Here is a 17,261-nt window from a genome sequence, read left to right on the forward strand (position 1 = left end):
AAGCATCGATTCTTCGGCGATCAGCCTTCTTCACAGTCCAACTCTCACATCCATACATGACCACGGGAAAAACCATTGCCTTGACTAGACGGACCTTGGTTGGCAAAGTAATGTCTCTGCTTTTCAATATACTATCAAGGTTGGTCATAACTTTCCTTCCAAGGAGCAAGCATCTTTTAATTTCATGGCTGCAGTCAGCATCTGCAGTGATTTTGGAGCCCCAAAAAATAAAGTCTGACACTGTTTCTCCATCTATTTCCCATGAAGTGATGGGACCAGATGCCATGATCTTTGTTTTCTGAATGTTGAGCTTCACGCCAACCTTTTCACTCTCCTCTTTCACTTTCATCAAGAGGCTTTTGAGTTCCTCTTCACTTTCTGCCATAAGGGTAGTGTCATCTGCATATCTGAGGTTATTGATATTTCTCCTTCTTTGATTAGCAACTGTTTTAATCCACCCTTTGGAACTCAGGGAAGGTCATGGGAGACTGAAGTCTTGCCTACAAGAAATGGGAGACAGGGAGGGGACATATATATACCTATGGCTGATTCATGTTGATGTTTGACAGACAATAAAATTCTATAAAGCAGTTATCCTTCAACCAAAAAATAAATAAAAAAGAAATGGGAGACAGAAAGGCCTCCATCCTTGGGAGCCCCATAGGGCCCTGCCTGGTTTCAAAATCACACCTGGTCACTGGATGTAATGAAGCTCTTCTTGATTGCTGAAAGATTTTAAAGTCTCATTGCAGAAAGACTTTAGTGAGAGACAAAGTAATTGGTAAGAAGTAGGTTTATTTAGAGAGAAACACACTCCACAGACAGAGTGTGGGCCATCTCAGATGAGAGCTGCCTGGATATATTCTTCTATGAAATGCCTATTCGAGTATTTTGTCCATTTAAGAAAATGAGTTGACTATCTTTTCCTTATCGATTTGTAGAAGTTCTTTAAATATTTTAGATGCAAGTCCTCTGTTGGGTACTGCAATTATTTTCTCCTACTCTATGGATTTTTTCATTCTCTTTATGTTATCTTTTGATGAACAACAGCTTTTAATTTAAATTAAGCCCAGTTAGGTTTCCCAGGTGGCTCAGTGGTAAAGAATCTGCCTGCTGATGGAGGAGACTCAGGTTCAATTCCTGAGTCAGGAAGATCCCCTGGAAGAGGAAACAGCAACCCACTCCAGTATTATTGCCTGCATTATTCCATGGACAGAGAAGCCTGGCAGTCTACAGTCCATGGGGTCACAAAGAGCTGGACAATGACTGAGTGTACATGTATCAGTTTATCAACTCTTTCCAATAATGTCAGTTCTTTTTGTGTGCAGTTAAAGAAATCTTTGTCAACCTCCAGATCATGAAGATAATCTTGTGTGTGTACTGTAAAAATAATTTATTTTACCTATCACATTTAGGTTTATGATCCATCTGAAATTTGTATGTATGACATGAGGTAGAGGTTAAGATTCTTTTACCCACATGCAGATTTTCATTTGACTTATTTATTGAAAAGATCCTTCCCCACTGTGTTGCAATGATATATCTGCTGTAAGTCAGACCAGTATGTGGTTCTGTCTAGAGTTTCTGTTCTGTCCCATTGGTTTATTTGCCAATTCTTGTGTACTAGATTGAACAGAGCCCCCTCAAAATTAATATCAAACTGCTACTTCAGAATGTAACCTTAATTGGAAATATAATTTTTGTAAACTATGTATTAATTAAAATGAGGTCATATTATGATGAAGGTGGACCATAAATCCAATATGACTGTTGTTCTTAGAGGAAGATGAGAGGACATAGAGACACAGGAAGAAGGCCAGGTGAAGACAAAGGCAGAAACTGAAGTGATGCACCTACCAGTCAAGAAACATCAAGGATTGCTGATAACCACCAGGAACTAAGAAGAGGCAAGGAAAGATCCTCCCCAGATAGCCTTCGGAGGTAGCATGGCCCTGCCAACACCTTAATTTTGAACTCCTAGCCTTTAGAACTGTGAGAGATTAATAAATTTCTGTTGTTTTAAGCCATCTAGCTTGTGATCTTGTGATTCTTGGTTACAGCAACCCTGGGAAACTAATGCACCTTGTGTCAATACCATGCCAGTTTTTTAAAAAATAATCTTGGACTTACAGGAAAACTGCAAAAAATATCAGAATTCACATATACTTCTCTCCCTAGTTTTCCAATATTCACATCTTACACAACCGTAGTACAATGATCAAAAACCAGGAAATTAACACTGATATTTTGATATTAATACTCATATAGTATTAACCAAGCAGATTTTATTTGAATTTCACCAGTTTTTTCACTAATATTTTTTTCCTATCTTGTGATCCAATTCAGGGTCCCAGTTTGCCTTTAGTTACATCTCCTTAGCTTTTACTAATCTGTGACAGTTCCTTAGTTTTTCCTTGTTTTTCAGGATTCTGATGTATCAAACATGATCACTTGGTTATGGCAGTGTCTACTGGGTCTCCCCATTGAAAAGTTACTATTTTCCCCTTTGCAACTGATCGATACCAGTTGGCAAATATCAATATCAGTTGAGGGAGAGATGCTGAAACTATGATAATTTATTTTTTCTCAAGCTTTTGCCCACTGATTTTAGCATCAAGACATCCTGCTTGCAACAATTCTGTAGTGTTTGCCTAGTGGTGGTTTCATGGTTTCCTAATTCCTTGTATGTTAACTGGGATTATTCTGTATGGAAAAGATGCCCCTTCTCCCTCATTTGTTTATATCAGCATGGACTCATGGATATTTGTGTTAATCTACAGGTTATAATTTAATATGATCATTATTTTGTTGCTCAGATTTAGGCTTTTAGGCCCTCCTTCACATTGACTCTTTTGGCCTTTCAACATGCCCTTGTCCTTTTCCATGCATTTTCTAGCTCACTGGCACCAAAACATGTTACAAGCTCATCTTTTACTTCCCATGCTCAGTTGTGGAGTTAATGACTTCTTTCAAAGAGCCTTGATTCCTTTTACTACAGAATATCTGGGTGCTGGGTGACTAGAACTCTGTTTTCAGTACTGGACCTTTGTAACAAATTTTGGGGTCTGGTAGTTTAAGTCCTCAAGCTTTGTTCTTCTTAACTATTCTGGTTATTTTTGGGCCTTTGCATTTTCATATAAATTTCATGAGCTCATCAATTTCCACAAAAAACCTGTTGGGATTTTGACTGAGATTGTGTTTAATTTTTAGATTAATTGGAGAGAAGAACTGACATCTTTGTAAGACTCAATTTCCAACCTATGAATATAGCATACTCTATTTATTAGGCCTTCTTTCTCTGTACACATTTCTATGTATAACACTTACATATCCTTCACTAAATTTGTTCCTAGGTATTTGATAATTTTTGATTTACTGTAAATGGTATTAAAATTTTTTAAATTCTAATTCTTTGTTGCTACTACATAGAAAAAAATTCAATTTTTGTACATTGATCCTGTATCTAGTGACTTGCAAAGTTCACTTATTAATTCTAAACAGCTTATCTGCAGAAGTCTTTGGATTTTAAAATATACAATTATTTTGTCTGCAAATAGTAACAGTTTAACCTTCACAGATATTGTTCTTTATTCTTTATTTTACTTTTTTTTCCTCCTCCACTGGCTGGGACCTTGAGTACAATATTAAATAAAAGTGGTGACAGTGAATGTCCTTATCAATAGTTACTATTAAATACAATGTTTTCTCTAGATTTTTTTGTAGATATCTTTATTCAAATAAACAAAGTTCCCTGTATCCTAGTTTTAGATTTAAAAAAAATCATGAATAGGTATTAATTTTTGTCAAGTGCTTTTTTTCCCCACCATACTTTTCCCTTTTACTGTTAATGCGGTACACTGTATTGACTGATTTTCAGATGTTAAAACAACCTTCATTCCTGGAACAAAACTCCATTTGGTTGTGATGTACCACCTGTTTGCACACCCCTGAATTTGATTTACTAATATTTTGTTCATGAGAGAGATGAGTCTATAATTTTCATTCTTATAATGTCCTTGTCAGGCTTTGGAATCAAAATTATCTGGTCTCATTATTTGAGTTAAGAAATATTTCTTCCACTTCTGTTCTCTGGAAAAGTCATATAAGAGTAGTATTTTTTCCTTAAATGGAGAAATTCACTGGTGAAGCTACCTGGCTTGCAGTTTCTTTGTGGGAATGCTTTTCTTATTAGATATATAGTTATTAATACTTTATATTTCTTCTCAATTCAGTTAAAAATACTATCATTCTTTTACTTGTATTCATATAATGCACAATTAACCATCTTAAAGGGTATAATCCAGTAGTACTTAGTATAGTCACAACATTGTGAAACCACTAGTTCACTTTAATTGCAAAACTTTTTCAGACTTCCCTGATGGTCCAGTAGTTAAGAATATGCTTTGCAATGCAAGGGACACCAGTTCAATCTCTGGTTCAAGCAGAGTCAGGCTGTGGAGGAACTAAGCCAGAAAGCTGCAACTACTGAGCTCACACACTGCAACCACTGAAGCCTGTATCTCTAGAGCCCATGCTCCACAAGAGAAGCCACTGTAATGAGAAGCCAGCACACTGCAATGAAGAGTAGCCCCGACTTGCCACAACAAGAGAAAGCCTGAGTGCAGCAACAAAGACCCATCACAGTCAAAAAATAAAATAAAAAATAAATCTTAAAAAAAGACCATATTTATTCATCAAAAATATCTGGTACTCATTAAGTAGTTGATCCCCATCCCACCCTCCCTGCTTTCTGTCTCTATGGATTTGTCTATTATAGATACATTACATAAAATAAATCATGCAAAGGTCAACACATGACCTTTCTGTATCTGGCTTTTCATTTAGCATAATGTTTTCAAGCCTCTTTCTAGTTGTAGCAAGTATCAGTACACCACTACTTTTTTATGGCTGAATAATATTTCACTGTATGTATATGACACAATTTGATTACCCATTTATCTGCTGATGAGCATTTGGGTTGTTTACACCTTTTGGCTCTCATGAATAGTGCTATAAACATAGTATACAAACTTCCTTGTGGACATACTTCTTCATTTGTCTTGGGTATATACCTAGGAGTGAAATTTCCAGGTCTTATAGTAATTCTGTGTTTAACTTTCAAAGAGTTGATGAGCTCTTTTTCACAGTGACTATAGCATTTTACATTCCCACCAGCAATGTATGAGGGTTCCTATTTCTCCATATCCTTATTAACACTTATAATTTTCCATATTTTTGACTACAGCATCCTACCTGTTGTGAATTTTGTTGTGGTTTTAATTTACATTTCCTTAATGACCAATGCTGTTGAACATCTTTTCATGTGCTTGTTGACCATCTATATATCTTCTTTAGAGAAATGGCTATTTAAGCCCTTCACCTATTTTTTTTTAATATTTATTTATTTAGGCTGTGCTGGGTTGTGGTGGCTTCTCTTGTGGGGAGCACGGGCTCTAGGCCACACAAGTTTCAGTAGTTGTGATGTTTGGGCTCAGTATTTGTGGCACAAGGGCTTTAGTTGCCCTGCAGCATGTGGGATCTTCTTGGACCAGGGGTTGAACTGGTGTCCCTTGCATTGCAAGGTGGATTCTTAACCACTGGATCAACAGGGCAATCCCTTTTACTTATTTTTAAATTCAGCTGTCTTTTTGCTGTTAAGAAAAATCTTCAGTTCAGTTCAGTTCAGTCGCTCAGTCGTGTCTGACTCTTTGCGACCCCATGAATCACAGCACGCCAGGCCTCCCTATCCATCCACCAACTCCCGGAGTTCACTCAAACTCATGTCCATCAAGTTGGTGATGCCATCCACTTTTCTTTATTTTCTAAAATTAAGGAGAATATGTTTAAAAAAATTTTTATAATGCATTTTGAAAGCCTAAATAGGTAATATTCTTCCTTAGTTTGAACTGTTTTACAAAAAATTAAGGTTAGACATCAGAATAAGTCTTCCTCAAATCTGACACCACAGTAGATTTTTAATAGAACAATCACCATTAAATATGCATAATAATAGTACTGCTGCTGCTGCTGCTAAGTCACTTCAGTTGTGTCCAACTCTGTGCGACCCCATAGACGGCAGCCCACCAGGCTCCCCCGTCCCCGGGATTCTCCAGGCAAGAACGCTGGAGTGGGTTGCCATTTCCTTCTCCAATGTGTGAAAGTGAAAAGTGAAAGTGAAGTCGCTCAGTTGTGTTCCATTCCTAGCGACCCCATGGACTGCAGCCTACCAGGCTCCTCCGTCCATGGGATTTCCCAGGCAAGAGTAGTGGAGTGGCTTGCCATTGCCTTCTCCTATGCTACACTAAATGTAAAATAACACCAGTAATATAGTCATTACCCCTGGGAACCTCAATCAAAAGCAGTCACCAAGGTTCAGTTCAGTAGCTCAGTCGTGTCCAACTCTTTGTGACCCCATGGACTGCAGCACACCGGGCTTCCCTGTCCATCACCAACTCTGGGAGCTACTCAAACTCATGTCCATCAAGTCGGTGATGCCATCCAACCATCTCATCCTCTGTCATCCCCTTCTCCTCCTGCTTTCAATCTTTCCCAGCATCAGCGTCTTTTCAAATGAGTCAGTTCTTCCCATCAGCTGGCCAAAGTATTGGAGTTTCAGCTTCAGCATGAGTCCTTCCAATGAATATTCAGGACTGATTTCCTTTAGGATGGACTGGTTGGATCTCCTTGCAGTCCAAGGGACTCTCAAGGGACTCTCAAGAGCCTTCTCCAACACCACAGTTCAGAAGCATCAATTCTTCAGCACTCAGCCTTCTTTATAGTCCAACTCTCACATCCATACGTGACTTCCAGAAAAACCATAGCTTTGATTAGATGGACCTTTGTTGGCAAAGTAATGTCTCTGCTTTTTAATATGCTGTCTAGGTTGGTCATAACTTTTCTTCCAAGGAGCAAGTATCTTTTAATTTCATGGCTGCAGTCACCATCTGTAGTGATTTTTGAGCCCAAAAAATAAAGTCTGTCACTATTTCCATTGTTTCCCCATCTATTTACCATGAAGTGATGGAACTGGATGCCATGATCTTAGTTTTTTGAATGTTGAGCTTTAAGTCAACTTTTTCACTCTTCTTTTCCACTTTCATCAAGAGGCTTTTTAGTTCCTCTTCACTTTCCTCCATAAGGGTGGTGTCATCTGCATATCTGAGGTTACCGATATTTTTCCCAGCAATCTTGATTCCAGCTTGTGCTTCATCCAGCCCAGCATTTCTCATGTTGTACTCTGCATAGTAGTTAAATAAGCAGGGTGACAATATACAGCCTTGACGTACTCCTCTTCCTATTTGGAACTAGTCTGTTGTTCCATGTCCAGTTCTAACTGTTGCTTCTTGACCTTCATACAGATTTCTCAGGAGGCAGGTCAGGTGGTCTGGTATTCCCATCTCTTTCAGAATTTTCCAGTTTGTTGTGATTCAAAGGTTTTGGCATAGTCATTTAGTCTATAGCTATTATCTTCATTACCTCCATCATAGTTTGGCCTCAGGTTAAACAACAGGGAGAGACACAGCCCTACCCATCAACAGAAAATTGGATTTAACAGTTACTGAGCATGGCCCTGCCCATCAGAACAACACCCAGTTTTCCCCTCAGGCAGTCTCTTTCATCAGGAAGCTTCCATAACCCTCTTATCCTTCTCCATCAGAGGGCAGACAGAATGAAAACCACAATCACAGAAAACTAACTAATCTGATCACATGGACCACGTCCGTCCGTCCGTCCGTCCGTTCCGTATGCGACCCCGTGGACTGTAGCCTACCAGGCTTCTCTATCCATGGGATTCTCCAGGCAAGAATACTGGAGTGGGTTACCATTTCCTTCTCCAGGGGATCTTCCCGACCCAGGGACCACAGCCTTGTCTAACTCAATGAAACTATGAGCCATGCCGTTTATGGCCACCCAAGATGGATGGGTCATGGTGGTGAATTCTGACAAAACATGGTCACCAAGGTGAGGAGGTCTAAAAGGCTGACTATTCATTCAGGGTCCATTCAGCTGACATTAGGACCCAGGACAGGCATGGGTGTGCATTTGTAATAAACATTAAAGGTAAATATTTAGGGAAGAAATAATAGGATCCATTAGAAACCTCCACTATAGGGATGTTAGAATGTTTTGTCAAATCTAAGACACCATTGCCAGTCTGAGGTCATGAAGATTTACCCCTGTTTTCTCCCAAGAGTTTTACTTTTTTAATTAATTAATTAATTTAAAAATTTTGGCTGTGCTGGGTATTACCAAAACAGCTTCGTAATTCATTGCAGTGTGTGGGCTTTCTTTAGTTGACGTGCAAGGGCTTCTCGTTGCAGTTTGCAGGCTTTTCAAGTTGTTGCACGTGGGCATCTCTTATTGTGAAGCATGGGCTCAAGAAGACGTGGGCTCAGTAGTTGTAGCACATGGGCTCAGCAGTTGCAGGACACAGGCTCTCTAGTTGCAGTACTAGGGTTTAGTTGCCCCTTGGCCTGCGGGATCTTAGTTCCCTGACTAGGGATCAAACCAGTGAACACTGTGTTGGAAGGCAGATTCTTAGCTACTGGACCACCAGGGAAGTCCCTCTCACAAGAGTTTGATAGTTTTAGCTCATACTTAGGTTGCTGATCTATTTTTTGAGTTAATTTTTATATAGGAAATGAGACAAGGATTCAAATGTGTTCTTTTGCATGTATTATTCAGTTGGTCCACCATTTGTTGAAGACGATTTTTTGAAGACACTATTCTTTTACCACTGAAGGGGCCTGGCACTCTTATCAAAAATCAACTGGCCATACCATACTACCCAAAGCAATCTACAGATTTAATGTGATCTCTATCAAATTACCCATGACATTTAAAATGGGCAGAAGATCTAAATAGACATTTCTCCAAAGACGACACACAGATGGCCAAAAAGCACATGAAAAGATGCTCATCACTAATTATCAAAGAAATGCAAATCAAAACTCACACCTGTTAGAATGGCCATCATCAAAAAATCTGCAAACAATACATGCTAGAGAGGGTGTGGAGAAAAGGGAACCCTCCTACACTGTTGGTTCAATATAAATTGGTGCAGCCACTATGGAGAACAGTATGGAGATCTATTGAAAAACTAAAAATAGAGCTACCATATGATCCAGCAATCCCACTTCTGGGATACACCCAGACTAAACTATAATTTGAAAAGATACATGCATCCCTATGTTCAAAGTAGCACTACTTACAATAGCCAAGACATGGAAACAATCTCAATGTCCATCAATAGATGAATGGATAAAGATGTGATACATATATACGATGGAATATTTCCCACCCATTAAAAAAGAATGAAATAGCAGCACTATTTATAATAGCCAGGACATGGAAGCAACCTAGATGTTCATCGGCAAATGAATGGATAAGAAAGCTGTGGTACCTATACACAATGGGATATTACTCAGTCATTAAAAAGAATACATTTGAATCAGTTCTAATGAGGTGGTTGAAACTGGAGCCTAATATACAAAGTGAAGTAAGTCAGAATGAAAAACACCAATACAGTATACTAACGCATGTATATGGAATCTAGAAAGATGGTAATGATGACCCTATATGTGAGACAGCAAAAGAGACACAGATGTATAGAATAGTCTCTTGGACTCTGTGGGAGAAGATAAGGGTGATGGGAGAAGGGTGGGATGATTTGAGAGAATAGCATTGAAACATGTATATTATCATATGTGAAACAGATTGCCAGTCCAGGTTTGATGCATGAGACAAGGTGCTCAGGGCTGCTGCACTGGGATGACCCTGAGGGATGGGATGGTGAGGAAGGTGGGAGGGGGTTCAGGATGGGGAACATATGTACACCCATGGTTGATTCATGTCAATGTATGGCAAAACCCGCTACAATACTGTAAAGTAATTAGCATCCAATTAAATAAATTTAAAAAAGAATGAAATAATGCCATTTGTAGCAACATGGATGAACCCAGAGATTATCATACAAAGTGAAGTAAATCAGATAGCAGTTCTGTTCAGTTCAGTTCAGTCGCTCAGTCGTGTCCGACTCTTTGCGACCCCATGAATTGCAGCACGCCAGGCCTCCCTGTCCAGCACTAAATCCCGGAGTTCACTCAAACTCATGTCCATCGAGTCGGTGATGCCATCCAGCCATCTCATTCTCTGTCGTCCCCTTCTCCTCCCGCCCCCAATCCCTCCCAGCATCAGAGTCTTTTCCAGTGAGTCAACTCGTTGCATGAGGTGGCCAAAGTATTGCAGTTTCAGCTTTAGCATCAGTCCTTCCAATGAACACCCAGGACTGATCTCCTTGCAGTCCAAGGGACTCTCAAGAGTCTTCTCCAGCACCACAGTTCAAAAGCATCAATTCTTTGGTGATCAGCTTTCTTCACAGTCCAACTCTCACATCCATACATGACCACGGGAAAAACCATAGCCTTGACTAGATGGACCTTTGTTGGCAAAGTAATGTCTCTGCTTTTTAATATGCTATCTAGGTTGGTCATAACTTTCCTTCCAAGGAGTAAGCGTCTTTTAATTTCATTGCTGCAATCAGCATCTGCAGTGATTTTGGAGCCCCCCAAAATAAAGTCTGACACTGTTTCCACTGTTTTTCCATCTATTTCCCATGAAGTGATGGGACCAGATGCCATGATCTTAGTTTTCCGAATGTTGAGCTTCAAGCCAACCTTTTCACTCTCCTCTCTCACTTTCATCAAGAGGCTTTTTAGTTCCTCTTCACTTTTTGCCAGTTAGCAGATGCCAACTATTATACATAGTATAGGTGGTGGAGTGGTAAAGGATCCACCTGTCAATGCAGTAGGTGCAAGAGACACAGGTTTGATCCTTGGGTTGGGAAAATTCCCTGGAGTAGGAAATGGCAACCCACTTCATTACTCTTGCCTGGCAAATTCCATGGACAGAGGAGCCTGGCAGGCTACAGTCCACAGGGTTGCAGAGTCAGACACAACTGAGAAACTAAGCACAACAACAACAACATGGATAAACAACACGGTCCTACTGTATAGCACAGGGAACTATATTCAATATCCTGTGATAGACCATAATGGAAAATATATATATATATTGGGACTTTTCTGGTGGCCCAGTGGCTAAGACTCTATGCTCCCAATGCAGGGGTCCCAGGTTCCCTGGTCAGGGAACTAGATCTTGCATGCTGTAATGAAGATCAAAGATCCTACATGCTGCAACTAAGACCTGGCACAGCCAAATAAATAAATAAAAAAAATATGTATGTATAACTGCATCACTTTGCTGTACAGCAGAAATTAATACATTTTAAATCAACTATACTTCAATTAAAAAAAACCTATATAGAGAGCCATAAAAGCCAAAAAAAAAAACCCACATCAATTCATCATTGATGTTTGGATTTACTTCAGGACTCTCAATTCTATTTTATTGATTTGTATGTTCAGATTTGTATGTTCATTCTTATGCTGGTACCACATTTGATTACTGTAGCTTAAAGTAGTTTTGAAATTGGGAAGTATGAGTCTTCCTGCCTTTTTTTTCAATATATATATGTTTTGGCTATTTGGGGCCCCTGCAGTTATAAATGAACTGTTATTTTTCAGTTGCTCAATTGTGTCCAACTCTGTGCGCCCCACGGACTGCAGCACACCAGGCTTCCTTGTCCTTTTCTATCTCCCAGGGTTTGCTCAAACTCATGTCCATTGAGACAGTGATGCCATCCAACTATCTCATCCTGTCATCCCCTTCTCCTCCTGCCCTCATTCTTTCCCAACATCAACGTCTTTTCCAATAGTTGACTCTGCATCATGTGGCCAAATACTGGAGCTTCAACTTCAGCATCAGTCCTTCCAATTCAGGATTGATTTCCTTTAGGATCGACTGGTTTGATCTCCTTGCAGTCCAAGGGACTCTCAAACAGTCTTCTTCAGCACCACAATTCGAAAGCATCAATTGTTCGGTGCTCAGCCTTCTTTACAGTTCAACTCTCACATCCATACATGACTACTGGAAAAACCACAGCTTCGACTATACGAACCTTTGTTGGCAAACTGATGTCTCTACTTTTGAATATGCTATCTAGGTTTGCCAGAGCTTTCCTTCCAAGGAGCAATCGTCTTTTAATTTCACGACTGCAGTCACCGCCTGCAATGATTTTGGAGCCCAAGAAAAAAAAGTCTGTCACTGTTTCCATTGTTTCTCCATCTATTTGCCATGAAGTGATGGGACTGGATGCCATGATCTTTGTTTTTTGAATACTGAGTTTTAAGTCAGCCTTTTCACTCTCCTCTTCACCTTCACCAAGAGGCTCTTTAGTTCCTCTTCACTTTTTGCTATAAGGGTGGTGTCATCTGCATATCTGAGGTTATTGATATTTCTTCTAGCAATCTTGATTCCAGCATGTGTTTCAACCAGCCCAGCATTTTGCATGATGTACTCTGCATATAAGTTAAAATTAAATAAGCATGGCGACAATATACAGCTATGATGTACTCTTTTCCCAATTCTGAACCAGTCCGTTGTTCCATGTCTGGTTTTAACTGTTGCTTCTTGATCTGCATACAGGTTTCTCAGCAGGCAGGTAAGGTGGTCTGGTATTTGTTCACAGTAAAATTTCCTAAGGCCCCCTTAACTTCACACTCTAGGATATCTGGCTCTAGGTGAGTGATCACATGATTGTGGTTATCTGGGTCATTAAGACCTCCGAGGATCAGTTTTTCCATTTCTGTATCAAAGGTTATTAGAATTTTGAGTCTTTGCACTGAATCTCTTGATTGCTTTGAGGAATACTGCCATATTAATAATATTAAGTCTTCCAGTTCCTGAAATCTTTCCATTAATTTAGGTTTTCTTTATTTCTGCAATATTTTATAGTTCTCAGTGTATAAGTCTTTCACCTCCTTGGTTAAACTTATTCCTAGGATTTTAATTCTTTTGGATGCTACTGTAAATGTTTCATCTATTTCCTTTTCAGATTATCCCTTGCCGGTGAACAGAAATACAACTGATTTTTTTGGTGTTACTTCTGTATTCTCAAAGTTTGCTTGTCTGTTACTCCTAGATTTTTTTTTTCCTGTGTGTGTATATATTCTATGGGATTGTCTGTATATAGAATCAGGTCATCTTCAAAAGAGATAGTTTTACTTCTTTCTTTCCATTGAATACCCACTATTTCTGTGTCTTGCCTAAATCTTCTGGCTAGAACTTCTAGTACAATGTTGAATGGTAATGGTGAAAGTGAGCCTCTTTTTTTTTTTTAATGAATATCAATGCTTTTATTTATTTTTTCCCCACTGTTTCTGTTAAGAAATCAGATCCTTTTTTTTAAAAAAAAAATACACGACAGGTATCTACCATTATGCTGTGCTTAGTCACTCAGTTGTCTGACTCTCTGCAACCCCATGGACTATAGCCTGCCAGGCTCCTCTGTCCATGGAGATTCTCCAGGCAAGAATACTGGAGTTGAGGGGGAAAAAAAAGAATACTGGAGTGGGTTCCCATCCCCTCCTCCAGGGGATCTTCCCAACCCAGGGATTGAACCCAGGTCTCCAGCATTGCAGGCAGATTCTTTACCATCTGAGCCACCAGGGAAACTCAATGGAGTGAACTAGACATCCATGCATGAGATGGAAGAAAAAGAAGGAATGCTACTGAGAAACTGTAATAACTACTTCACCAAACGGTTATTCAGCAAAGTCTGAGATGCTTCCCAGATGAGAATTACTCAGTTCACAATGACTCAGTTTGTCAAGGAACAGAGTATGATCACTATTACAAATCTATTAAGATCCAATCTTGTTAGTTTTAAGCTAAACATAACATTTGCCTGATTGTAAATACTATCCCCAAAGCACTATCAGTCCTCCATCATACTCTTGGTGTGCTCAGTTGTGTGCAACTCTGCGATCCCATGGACTGTAGCCCACCACGCTCCTCTGTCTGTGGAATTTTCCAGGCAAGAATACTGGAGTGGGTTGCTATTTACTACTCCAATCATACTCTTATTATGATGGAAATAATCAGAATAAGCTGAATAAGAAAAAAAAGAGAGAGAGAAAGAAAGCTGATTTACTCTGTCACAGAAAAACAAAATAACCAAAATCATAGCAATTACATGCATATGTATATATGAATAACAATCACTGTGCTGTATACTTGAAACTAACATGACACTGTTAACCAACTATATACAATATAAAATTAAAAAATTTTAATAAATAAATAAAACATACATGCTTTTACTGGATATGCTAGAAATACTTCTTATGGATAATAAAATGAAGATGTCCTAGACCATGCAAATGAAATCCACCATTATAGTAACATATAAAATAGTCTTACTGACCTACACATTCTTTTGCTCTACCTGTTCTCCCTCCCTCTCCCCTAGCTCCTGGCATCAAGTGATCTTTTTACTGTCTCCATAGTTTTGCCTTTTCCAGTATGTCATATAGTTAGAATCACATAGTATGTAACCTTTTCAAATTAACTTCTTTCACTTAGAAATATGCGTTTAAGATCCCTCTATGTCTTTGAAATGCTAGATATAACTCATTTACTTTCAGTGCTGAATAACATTCTATTATCTAGATCACTACAGTTCATCCATTCAATGAAAAATATCTTGGTTGCTTCTAAGATTTGGTAATTACGGGTATAGCTTCTTTCTACAAACATCAGTGTGTTGGTTTTTGTGAGGATGTAAGTTTTCAAATATTTTAGATATGCCATGTAGCAAAATTCTCTTTTTACAGAAATTCATTTCTCTCTCTTTGTGTATATGCGTGTATGCATGCATGTGTGTATATTTTCTCTTAGTCATGGATTGTCAGCCATTTGACAAGAAAACACTCCCCCCTCCAAAAAAAAGCCCATTTTTCTGTGGTTTGTTAAACTTCTTTTTTATTATTATTTTTTAAAATTTTATTTATTTTTGGCTGTGCTGTTTTTTGTTTTTGCACGGGTTTTTCTCTAGTTGTGAGTAGGGGCTACTCTCAAATTGCAGTGCATGGGCTTCTCACTGCAATCGCTTCTGTTGTGGAGTATGGGCTCTAGAGTGTGCAGGCTTCAGCAGTTGCAATTCCCAGGCTCTGGAGCACAGGCTCAACAGTTGTGGCTCATGGGTTTAATTGCTCCATGGTATGTGGGATCTTCCTGGACAAGGCTGGATTATGTATCACTGAGCCACCAGGGAAGCCTTAACTAATATTTTAGATTGCACTATTTTATCTTGCATTTGCTATGGCAGATGCATTTAACAGAAACATCTTTTTGCTATTCTTCCAGGAAACATTCTAGTAATAATAAATTGTGACTTATTTAGCCATTCCCTTCTCTAGGGGATATTCCCGACCCAGGGATCAAACCTGGGTCTCCTGCATTGCAGGCAGATTCTTTACCATCTGAGTCACCAGGGAAGCTCGAAAGGAGGTAAGAATGGGGAATATTTTGTTTTTCTTAAGTATTGGTTTGGCCAAAAAGTTCGCTTATTTTTTTCTGTAGCAACTTATGGGCAAACCTGAATGAACATTTTGGCCAACATAACAGCTTACCATCCGTTACTAAAAGAAAATTAAAGTAGGTTCTTGTCTTCATTAAAAAATTCCAGGCTCAAAAACGTTCTAATATTGTAAATCAACTGTACTTTAATAGAAAAGTTTTAGAATATCCTCAGTGTACAAATCTGTCCTTTGAGTGTGATTATGAAATTCTGAAGTGGTTATTTTGGAAATGAAGCCTGATAAATACAATTTATTTTTATTTTTTTCAGTGGTTAAGAGCACATGCTCTAAGGTCAGACACAACCTTAGAGTCCCAAGTCTAACCAATTTTTCATCCGTGTGACTACAGGGAAATTTTTAACTTCTGAAAAATAAAGATAATAAGGTTACCTTGTTTAATTGCAGTGCACGCGCAGCACAGGGTCTGGCACACAGTAAGTACCTAATAAATATTGATTCCTAAAATGTATTGAAGTGGTAAAGAATCTGTCTGCCAAGCAGGAGATGAGGGTTCAATCCCTGCATTGGGAAGATCCGTTGGAGAAAGAAATGGCAACCCAATCCAGTATGCTTGCCTGGGAAGTCCTATGGACAGAGGAGCCCTGCAGGCTACTGTCCAGGGGGTCGCAAAGAGTCAAACATGGCTTAGTGACTAATAAAAATGTATAAATATTATATCTATAAATATAATATTAAAGAGAATGAGCTAGTTGTGGAGGATTTGTGAGAATGAATGAATCATGGACCCACCTTAATTTTAGAACATTTGTTAATTACCATAGGTTTAAAACATTTTAAGGGCAGAAAGCTGATTTATTATTGACTGCTTAACATATATTAAAGCAACATAGAATGAAAATTGATTACCTAATCAAGTAGCAACAGAAGAGTAAACTAAGGATGAAGACAAATATAGCAGTGCCGAAAACCACAATATATATGTTGAGTGGCAGGTTCTGGAATCCGATATTAGGCATCCTGAAGTTGTAATGTGGGAAATCCGAGCTCATGGATGAACTGTGGGGAAACAAAAGAATGAAAAAAAATTAGGTTATAAAGACAATGAACCATGATCACATTATTTTGTATAATACATGTATAGAGGAAAATTTTTTCCTAAGGCTTGATCCCATTTAAAACAAATATGATAGACGAGGGTTAATATCCTTGTTATTAATTCATTTATCACACCACAAATACTTATTTAGTACTTACTATGTATCTGGCACTATTCCAGAAGCTTGTGATCCTACCTAAAACGTTTTACAAAAAGGTATTCACAGAGAGGTACTTCACTGAAATAAAGGCAATAATCAATAAATATATGAAAATGTTCACCTCAAAGAAGTGTAAAGGGAAATAAAATAAGTTTAAAGATTTTTAAAAACTCTTGAACTTTTAAAGTAATAATATTTATAATGCTAAAAGACTGGAAATAACCTAATATCTCACAAGAAGATAATGATTAAATAATTATATAGAGTCATATGTTACAATATTATTTGGTCATGAAAACCTGTTTTCATTAACTTTTAAATTTTAATAAAGATATGCAGGAAAAAATAAGCAATATATAAATTGTATACAAAATATGATCCAAATTTGGTGGATTACATATGTAAATACACGTGTATATATAGGTGTGGACATGTGTGGCAGAAAAAAGCCTTAAAGCCAACATAGCAAAATGTTTTTTTTGTTTTTTTCTTTTAATATTTATATTTTATTGAAGTATAGTTGACTTACAATGTCTCAAGTGCACAGCAAGGTGAATATATA

The 17,261-nt window shown here is 38.3% G+C and overlaps 1 protein-coding gene across 1 annotated transcript in view; it reads right to left on the reverse strand.

Annotated features, from left to right (window-relative positions):
• RNF24 (ring finger protein 24) overlaps positions 1–17,261 on the reverse strand; it is a 113,694-nt gene that overhangs the window by 30,421 nt on the left and 66,012 nt on the right. Inside the window, exon 2 of the mRNA XM_055432177.2 lies at positions 16,350–16,499. Within this exon, the coding sequence (XP_055288152.1) occupies positions 16,350–16,492 (143 nt within the window). The 5' untranslated portion in view covers positions 16,493–16,499. The remainder of the gene's footprint in view (positions 1–16,349; positions 16,500–17,261) is intronic.

This window comes from Moschus berezovskii, chromosome 15 (assembly GCF_049115385.1).
Source record: "Moschus berezovskii isolate FMDL1 chromosome 15, NW_MosBer_1.0, whole genome shotgun sequence".
NCBI lineage: Eukaryota > Metazoa > Chordata > Mammalia > Artiodactyla > Moschidae > Moschus > Moschus berezovskii.